Source organism: Triticum aestivum, chromosome 7A (genome assembly GCF_018294505.1).
Source record: "Triticum aestivum cultivar Chinese Spring chromosome 7A, IWGSC CS RefSeq v2.1, whole genome shotgun sequence".
Lineage (NCBI taxonomy): Eukaryota > Viridiplantae > Streptophyta > Magnoliopsida > Poales > Poaceae > Triticum > Triticum aestivum.
In genome coordinates this window covers 676,059,782-676,069,631 of record NC_057812.1, presented here as the reverse complement: position 1 = coordinate 676,069,631, position 9,850 = coordinate 676,059,782, and the positions used below count along the sequence as shown (strand labels likewise).

Here is a 9,850-nt window from a genome sequence, read left to right as displayed (position 1 = left end):
ACGTGTGGCACGAACATATGTCAACTCCGAACGTTTATGATGGCAATTTAGGAGCTATTTGGTTCTCTTTCACAGAAACCAGGCTGAGTGAGGCATGAATCTCAGGCGTCCGATTTTGGAGGCCTGAGGCTGAGATATGTGCCCGACAAAGGAGCTGCCTGATAGGCCTCCATCCAAACAGCCCCTTAGTGACACGAGGATGACGACTGTAGTTGTCAAGCATGAACATTTTTTTAGATAGCAAGTTTTAGTTTATTATTTTGTTTGTTTTTTATTTTGAGATGACAACTTTATTTAGTTGTAAAAAAGTCAGAGCGCTTCATTTGAAAAGAAGTTGAAAAAAAAAGTTTTATTCGGAGACGAGTTGTGGGGCGCACCATTTCCCCATCACGGCAGGCAAGTTTGATAGGTGCACCAGTAAAAGACTTGTGGTGGTGGTTGGACCGAGCAGGACAGCAGGGCTGCATTCGTGTTCTTCTCTCTCGCCCACATTGAGAGCAGAGGCCGTAGGCCCGGATGTCGTCCGCCGGGAGGGCGAGGGCCGCGAGCCTGGCGGCGGTGGCGGTGCGGATGGTGGTGGGGGCGGCGGCGCGGCCCGCGCCGAGCGCGGCGCTGATGATGGCGGCGGTGCGGGGGGAGGACACGGAGTTCGGGACGGCGTTATGGTGGGCGTACGCGGCCTTCTCCGCCCTCCTGGTGCTGCTGGCCGGGATCATGTCGGGGCTCACCCTGGGCCTCATGTCGCTCGGCCCCGTGGATCTGGAGATCCTCATGCGCAGCGGCACCGACGCCGAGAAGGCTCAAGCCGGTAAGATCCCCAAACACCCGCCTCCTCCGCTCCGTCGGAACAAGGGCTGGGCCGGTCGCCGCCGGAGAGGGGCGGGCCCGTGCCGGCGTGCGGGGAGGTGTGGATTGGATTAGATAGGAGTCAGCTGCCCGTGTCCATTCCCCCGGCGGCGGAAAATATCGTGGGTGGGGCCTACGGCTGGATAGTTGGACCAGACGCCCTCCTCTTCCCGTTATCTGTTCCATAATTTCCATTCCTCAGTCTCACATTAGGACAAAACATCAGTCGTCTTAGGTAATTATATTACATTACACATCTCTATCTGGACATCTCAGAGTTCATGTGTCAGGTTCTACAAAAGTTATTTCTAATGGCAACAATGATGCCGCTTATTTACTGTTACTAGCTAAGTGCTGCATCTTTCAGCACCATTTATTGAATGTTCGACTGATGCAAATAAATACGGCTCATCTCCTTTACCCGATTGGCATTTTCTGTTGCTGTTCCTGTTTAGGTTACTGATGAACTATTATGTTTGCTGCAGCCGCGATCCTTCCGGTTGTAAAGAAGCAGCACCAGCTTCTTGTCACTCTGCTGCTGTGTAATGCTTGTGCCATGGAGGTACGTAATTTTGGTAGCATTGTCTGACACTTACCGCATTGCTTTGCACCCCATGGATATGGCTGAAACAGTGCTAGTTTCGTTTCAAGTTTCTAGCTCGGGCACTCGAAAAGTTATCGACCTTGAACACCTTGTTCACTTTTGTCTGTATTAAGTCACGTCGCTGCACGATTTCTGGTATATGATCATTCTACATGTGGGAGTCAGTATTTGCATGTGTTATACTTTTAAATGTTTGCATTCTTTTGAAGAGAAAAGAGATGTTAGTTCTGTGTTAGTGCCTTATGAAGTTTAGATTATCATGCTTTGCATCCAATATAAATTTACTCTGAAGCGATACTTGGGAACGTAGTCATGTACCAAAATGGCGTAGCTATGATTTACTTGAGAATGTACCAAAAAGGCGTAGCTAAATTAACATATTGCCGAGCATTCATGTCAGTATCAGTGCTAACTGCTAAGTGATTTCATAACATTCATGTCAGTATCTTTGCTTGCCCCATTGGTATAGTTGGTCAGCTCTGCACTATGGATCTTCAACTTCAATATTTGCAAACTTTTCCCCGCCTTACGCGTGGTACTTTCTCCTAGTTTAGGTGACACACATGTGTATGTTTTTTCTGTACTTCATTTCTGAATTGTTGAGCTGTTTGTAGACAGAGAATCCATTCTTCTCTCGTGTCTTTTTTGTGTTATTTTGTTTTAACCAGTGGCTCTTCTGCTTACTTCTTTGCGTCCTTTTCAGGCTCTCCCTATATTCCTTGACAGGATTTTCAATCCTGTTCTTGCTATTATATTGTCAGTGACTTTTGTTCTTGCCTTTGGGGAGGTAATGCATCTTATGTCCAAGCATTTATATTTCTGTTACCAGCCCACAGATTATCTGATTGATCATTACATTTCGACAACCAGGTTATACCTCAAGCAATATGTACTAGGTATGGGCTGGCAGTGGGTGCTAGCTTTGTCTGGCTTGTACGCATCGTCATGGTCATTGCCTATCCTATTGCTTACCCGATTGGGAAGGTAAATCATCAAAGTCACATTACTCAGTATCCTTTGAAGCTTCTCCAGTGGCCTAGATTTTGAATTCCAATGAATTAGACTATTATTATGAGGCTTGGGCTCACTGCTCCTTGGTGCCATTGTCGATTGACAAGGTCATGAAGTGATATTTTGGTTACACTTTTCTAATTAGGTGATTCTGGTAACATGCGTGCGAGTGATTTCTTGTTTCTATTCTTATTTAGCCCTGCCCCTCATAGCTGGTATTCAGATTATCATAGATATCCATTGTTGCTTTACATTCCATTTCAGCCACCTGGTTGGTTTTTATATGCTGAGCTAACACAAACTTTAAATATCTTACGAAAGAACATGTAGTTCTATTTATTTATTTGGTGTTGTATGTTGGGACTTGAACTAGTGCTGCCGGATGTCTCGAGAAAGAAAAACTTAGTTACTAGAAATTGTAGGTATGACCCATGTCTGCGTGGTGCAAAAGAATAATAGAAGGTAGTGCTTGCTAGTTATGGTTCTCTACTAAATAGGGTGTTATTGGTGGTTTTAAAGAGTATCTTACAATTTCCAGGCATTTGTTTCCAGTCAGAAAAATGAATCCTTCTGAAGTCCATCCATGTTATAATATTTAGGTCTTTCTTAATGCCTTGCATTAGTTTGGTGATGCTAATTTTCTCCTGGGAAAACGACCGTCAGCAGTTAACTTTTGTGTCCAAGCATATTTAGTGAACGCCCCTTGCTGTAGCTGCCTAGCTTGTATCAAGGTTTCTGTAGCTAAGAGCCATCCACAATCTGTTTGTACCCTTTTGTTCTATTTCAAACAAAAAATATGTAGTGTTCATGCGTGATTGAAAAATTGCAATTAATGTACACGGCTCATGCAGTAATTAAATACAAATGTTGTAGATTAATGTAGCATCTTTTTTACCCTTTAGTAAATTGACATGGAATAGTATGTAACCTTATCTGTATAAATTTTTTGTTCAAAGTTTAACCTTGATATGATTTATCTATTGGTGACTGAAGTGGTTGACATTTTATATTGCCCCACAGCTCCTAGACTTTGCTCTTGGGCATGAATCTGCGCTTTTCAGGCGAGCTCAATTGAAAGCTCTTGTTTCTATCCATAGCAAAGCGGTAATATGCTTTTAACATGTAACCTTATAAGAAGTATGCACTTGTAGTCTTGTACCCATGTTATCTCACAGTTAATTGCCTCTCTCATGGCAGGCTGGTAAGGGTGGAGAGCTTACCCATGATGAGACTACAATCATAAGTGGAGCGTTGGACTTAACTGAAAAGGTGTGCATCATCTTCATAGTTTTGGTCCTAACCTGTTTTTCACGAGGGAATTGAGGATTTGCCCCATAGTTGAGGTGACTTTGAGGATTTGCTCGACTTTATATAATCTTTGCCATATCAACCTCAGTTTGGGCACTTGGTTCTTTCTCTTCAAGAATGAAAGGAGCGAGGTGCTACCCCCCGCGGTCTTGCATAGCGCTATTTGTACGTACTTATTTGTTTTACTAGAACAAAATCTCAGGGTTTCCTCTACAGTTTTCAGCAAAAAACTATTCTGTACTGGGAGTTCAATAAGGTAGAACATAGTAATGTAAAGGAGGACAGATCCTCTTAGGCACATCAACTATGGGGCAAATCAATGTTTCCTTTTGGTATCACATAGGCATAAACTGAAGTACGATTAATAGTTCTTATAAAATTTCAGGCCTTTGGTTTTTCACCTTCCCATTTATTTATAGCAACCAAACTACACGACTTGTAGACTTACTCATAAATGGAAAGTAGGAGAACGAATCAAACATGAATTTGACTCACGTATGCATTGCATGTAGGCAAACTTGGATTGGAAACCATGTTTTCAATTCAGAGACTACTACAGAAGCTGTGGATTATTTCCAAAATCTAAATCCAAACTTGTCTACTCCACCAACTCGATCACGACAAGTCTAATTGTCAAGCCAGATTGTTTGCCATAATCTCCCCCTAATTTTGACTTGTTCTCTTTATAGGCACAACTCATTATTACATACCAAACTAGCAATTTTGTTGAATACACCATCCGCTCCGTGCGCAATACATGCTAGCAGCCAACTAATCATATAGCGTCACCTAGAGACATGTCATTGAATACACCACTCGCTACTCATTTGAACTTGATCTTCTTGCGATACACACAGATGACAACTAAACTAAGAAAAAGTAAAAAATAAACAATATGCATACTCTAACATAATTCAAAAAATACCACAACCCTTAACCTTGCCGTGCATTCACCATCAGAGCAACACATGTGCATCAACAACATGCGTCTTATGGGATTAGCCTCTGCCTTCATCTTCTGTTATTTTTTGATTGCGGCCATGTCGTTTGATGTTTTCAAACTCCTGACAATGTCACCTTGGAGGCCGGAGGATTAGGCGTGTGAGGTGACTCCCTCAGATCCATCCCTAATCTTCAAGCCCTTGGAGGCCTTTCCCCTTGAGTTCTATTCAAGTGAGATTGAATGGTTACATTCTCGCGGGGAGTGGGGGTGGGGTGGGTGGTGGTTGTGGTTATATACGCTAGCTGTCCTTGACAAATGACCAAGGCTATCCAGGGGTAGGGTGGGTGGTGCTGGTGGTTGTGGTTATATAGGCTAGCGGTCCTTGACAAATGACCAAGGCTACCCAGGGGTGTGGTAGCTTTTACCTTGGCAATTTGCCATGTAAGACCAGGCAGGATCCCTGGTCGAGTTAGCTATTCCTACAACAATTTTGTAATTGAAATTTGAACTGATTTTCAAACCATATATCTGGAGCTTTGCAAAATTAACAAATATTTGGCATACTTGGTCGGCGGCAGAAATTTGGCTGACCAAAATTGTGGCACATTACATTTGACAACTCTAAAACTTGTCGAAAATCGCCAAGTTTTCAGAGGTGGGCTAGGTAAGTTGGTGGCCATACCACTTAGTAGCCAAAATTTTGGTCTGCCTAAATATTGGGAAGCCAATTTTGTTGTACCAAACCAAGCAACCTCATTGTTACCACTTGAAAAAAACTGATTAAGGGGCACAATTGGCAACCGAAATTGAAATAAACTTGGTAGTTGGCATAAAACTAGATGTTGGTTGACTTATTGTTTCTCGATGTAGCTGCATCATTTTGCTTTTGGGGGAGACGAAAGCAAACTTAGCTATGATTCTCTTTTGTGTTCTTCTATTAGCATTTAACAATGTGTAATATCCCCAATAATCATGCCTGCACGTGAGGCTTCCAGCTACGAAGCATGGTTCTCATCCAAAACTAGTTTAATATACATGGAAAGGCTTGAGCAGTCAACAATAGTGTGCTTCTTCTTTCTTTGTATTGAGTTCAGGATGAGGTGCCTCAGTTTCATTTATGAAGCAAATATTTTTGTTACGATTTCACAGTGTAGTGCTTCACTGTGAATCAGAACTCAATTTTATATAGTTGACTTCAGCTGAAAACTCATTTTATTGTGTATGTAGACCGCCGAAGAAGCTATGACACCTATTGAATCAACTTTCTCTTTAGATGTGGACTCCAAGTTGGATTGGTAAAAATGCATTTCCATTTGGTAGACCATTATCTGAATGGTGTTCCTTATTACCATTGATCTAATGGTTCTCTTGTTGCGTTTTGCTATTCTTTTCCCAATTCTTTGCTTTCCTCATGCTAGATAAATACCCATGAGTTTCTATGGAGAAACACATGTACTATGTTAGCGTTGCTCAAAATATATTCCTCATCCTAGGAAAATAATGATACGCATGTTACCAAGGTCTAAGAACATGTGTATTTGTTATGAGCTTCTATGCCTAAATATATACACGTAAATGTGTGGTAAATATGTAGAGAACACTTTATACAATTGGGTGATACAAACACGCTAGAACTAGGTAAACATGCTATGTATATACTATACATAGCTAACAACCCCCTTTTCAAAATCAGGTGAATCAGACACAGTTAGTTTGATCAACTGAAGCAAGCTCTGAAGGCACATACTCAAGACTAATAACTTGATCATGTACTTGTGACTGTGTATCAAGCATCAACACTTGTGACTGTGATTCTGGTCAGTGTGTGTATGCTTATTGATGGCAGATAACAAAGTTGAATCATATTAGTTTTAGATTCGTTGAAGTATTAAGTCCTTCAGTTGAAAGGTTGCAATGAGCAGTTTGCATTGTCCATCGGTGCCATTTTCTGCTTCTAATTGTGTTGGTTCTTCTAGCAAGCATATTCCATTGATCCTGATTGAACTCCCTTAGTTCTCTATCTGTGGTTCTATACTTCGGTGATGTAATCATTTTAAAGTTTGACCTAGATATTATAATTAACAAACAGTTGTGAATAGTATATATCGAGAGGACTCCGCTATGCAACTTTTGACATGCTTATCACATACTGTTATTTATAGTGAACCTTCTTTACTTGTATTTACAGGGAAACAATTGGTACAATTCTTGCCCGGGGCCACAGCCGTGTACCTGTGTATTCAGGAAACCCTAGAAATGTTATAGGTCTCCTGTTGGTAGGTAAAAAATATGCTATGGAGAATTACCCGGTGATCTTTTTTATGTACTTTACTAACTTAGATCCATTTAAATATTATTTAGGTCAAAAGTCTTCTGACAGTTCGTGCTGAAATAGAGACGCCAGTTAGTGCTGTTTCCATTAGGAGGATTCCAAGGTATATACCCAATTCTATTTAAATATAAATTGGGAAACATCTCTTTCAAAATGTGATACAATGGAGTGTCCGTGTTGCTCTATTAGTAGTACTAGTGTATAAACTGTTCTGACATACAATTGGTAAATATTAATCTCTCCCAGGGTTCCTTCAGACATGCCTTTGTATGATATACTGAACGAGTTTCAGAAAGGAGGTAGTCATATGGCTGCTGTTGTGAAGGCAAAGCCTAAGAATGCACCACCTCATGATAAAACTGAACCTGGTATGGAGTCAGCTGGGGCAACACAAGTGACTGCACCCTTGCTAGCCAGTACTGATGAAAGGGTGGATACTATTATTGTTGATACTGAAAGACAACAGAACATGCAGGTTAATAGAAATAAAGCCCACTCGATGCAGCCGAATGATACACCGTCAAATGCACTGGCTCAGTTATCAGAGGATATGGATAATGGTAGTGTCATTGGTATCATCACACTGGAAGACGTATTTGAAGAACTCTTGCAGGTAAGATGTAAACACACTAAGTTGCTCTTCTTTGGAAGGTAGTGTTGCCATTTTTCTGGTGTATGGTGGACAACTGCATTTGGAATTTAGGAGCAGAAAAACACAGTACATATGGAGTAAACTGTAACAATAGAGATTAGGTGCATAAATTTCAGCCTTTGTCTTGCAACCACCAATTTAACTCTACATTGTTCATTAAACAACCAAAGTTTTGTTTCTCAGGGAGAGAGATACACTGTTTTCGCGATAATTTACATAATTCGGTGTAATCATTTTGGCAAATCGAAAAAATAGAGATCATGTTTGAACTCGTTAAGCATACATTTCGTTTCTGCATATGGCCAACTTGTGCACGTAACACAATTAAATATGAACCATGCTCTCTTCTTCCATCCAACATTTTTAACTTTCTCTGTCATGATAATGGAATTAATTGTGTTGCCATGATAATGGAAAAGCTTGTTGTGGAAATCAATTTTGCTATGCATATACTCTTCATCTCCTTCGTCCATTTACCCAACACATGACGTACTAAATCTCTAACCACATATGTACTCACATTGCCAGTTATTTTTTATTATTCTCAAAAAGTTGGAATTGTATATCTACACTAAGGTGATAAATTGGTCAACGTACTACATAACCACCTCTAACCAGATCTATAATCAGATTGCCATGTCTGTTTTGATTGTTTCTGAAAAGCTCTAGCCTTGTTATTATAAGTCTGGGCTTTCAACTGGAAGTGTCATATTTATTAAGTTCTTAGTTTTGATTCAATTCAAACTTTTTGAGTTCCTCACCATCCTGACTTTTGGAGTTTACAGGAGGAGATAGTTGATGAGACGGACGAATATGTTGATGTCCATCAAAGGTATGTCTCATCCTTCCTGGAGCTACCTGCTCCTGGCATTCTTCAAGTGATACTGTATGCAACTTAATTCCCTCCCTCACAGGATCCGAGTGGCTGCTGCAGTCGCTGCATCAGCAGTTGCAAGGGTTCCATCTTATCGAAAATTATTGAGTCAAAAGGCAAGTTTCCACTTTTATTTATGATGCAAGCTGATTAACAAAATATACATGAATATCTTGCATGATATGTTATCCTATCACAGATTTTTCTTAATTTTGATCGTTAGAGATGATACTATAAAATTTTGTGGATAGCGAGGGTAGGTATGATATGAATACAAATCTTGTTATCTTGATTTCGCTGCTGTTTGTTTGTCCAGTAGGAAACTGCTCACAAGATTTAGACAGAAAATTTCCTTCAGTTTGACTTTTTCGTCGACATTCCCAAACTATTGAATTAGCTGGTTTTAACATTTAACATAAACTTCAATGATAGGCTTCCGGCAAAGTTTATGAGCTGTGATGATTATCTTTAAATCACCGCCTAACTTGTTTTGCAACAGTTAAATTGTAGTTAGAGGCTTAGTAAGAAGTACTCCCTCCGTCCCAAAATAAGTGACTCGACATTGTACTAACTTTGTACTATGGCTAGTACAAAGTTGAGTCACTTATTTTAGGACGGAGGGAGTATGTGTATACCCTATTACTTAGGTCTAGTCTCTAGTGCGATCTTCTGAACAGATGCTGCCTTTCTTGCCTCGCCGGACCAGATGTAATAAAATCCCAAATATTTGTGGAGGCTGGCCAGTCCAATTCACCCTCTCTTAATTACAAAGATAGACTTGCCCAATGTTGTCTAGAATTCAGTCTCACCCAAACCCATGCTCCTGTATCTATCTCATCTTTGCTGAGATGCTGGTTTTAGTCCAATCTGTATTAACAGTGACGTAGCCTTTTCGTCTTGTTTTGAAGATTATGGTTGTTCCTAATAACAGTTTTGTCCGTGCTTCCATGAATTTCTGGTGGAAGTCCCTTAGATGTTCAATCTTTTGCATTTCCTTCAGGGTGCACAGGGACAGGGTCAGCCAGGGCAACAGCCTACCGGAATTCTGAAGAAACCTAGTGGTGATTCAAACAAGTCAAAAAATAAAGTGAGCCTTGTTGAGCCTCTTCTATAAAACGGGAGGTAATTTTAGATGTATCACATCAATGTAAAGATGGAAGAACACAGGGGTATTGGGAAACTTTTTTCCGTTCTTGCAATCTTCGGCAAGCAATAAATACAAGCGAACTTGCTCTGTAAATTTCAAGTACAGCAACGTTTGATGACCACTTTTGAAACCA

The 9,850-nt window shown here is 40.6% G+C and overlaps 1 protein-coding gene across 2 annotated transcripts; it reads left to right on the top strand.

The window, feature by feature from the left end:
* The first annotated feature begins 444 nt into the window (after positions 1–444).
* On the top strand, positions 445–9,850 carry LOC123149205 (DUF21 domain-containing protein At4g14240). 2 transcript variants are annotated; one of them, XR_006474477.1, is made up of 14 exons: positions 445–808; positions 1,332–1,408; positions 2,154–2,237; positions 2,321–2,434; positions 3,482–3,565; positions 3,659–3,730; positions 5,940–6,007; positions 6,901–6,988; positions 7,074–7,147; positions 7,291–7,412; positions 7,520–7,657; positions 8,482–8,528; positions 8,611–8,686; positions 9,571–9,646. XR_006474477.1 is itself a non-coding variant. In XM_044568792.1 (13 exons), the coding sequence occupies exons 1-13, from the start codon at positions 517–519 to the stop codon at positions 9,682–9,684; spliced, it is 1,557 nt and encodes a 518-aa protein (XP_044424727.1). In that variant the 5' UTR covers positions 449–516; the 3' UTR covers positions 9,685–9,850. The 2 variants fall into 2 exon arrangements, 1 of the variants encoding a protein (XP_044424727.1); XM_044568792.1 differs by having other exon boundaries at positions 449–808; positions 7,291–7,657; positions 9,571–9,850.

Excerpts from the sequence above, each read along its gene's own strand:
- LOC123149205 (XM_044568792.1), top strand. The coding sequence starts at position 517 with ATGTCGTCCGCCGGGAGGGCGAGGGCCGCGAGCCTGGCGGCGGTGGCG. Across the intron at positions 7,658-8,481 it reads TATTTGAAGAACTCTTGCAG|GAGGAGATAGTTGATGAGAC; the intron begins GTAAGATGTAAA and ends TGGAGTTTACAG. Across the intron at positions 8,687-9,570 it reads GAAAATTATTGAGTCAAAAG|GGTGCACAGGGACAGGGTCA; the intron begins GCAAGTTTCCAC and ends CATTTCCTTCAG.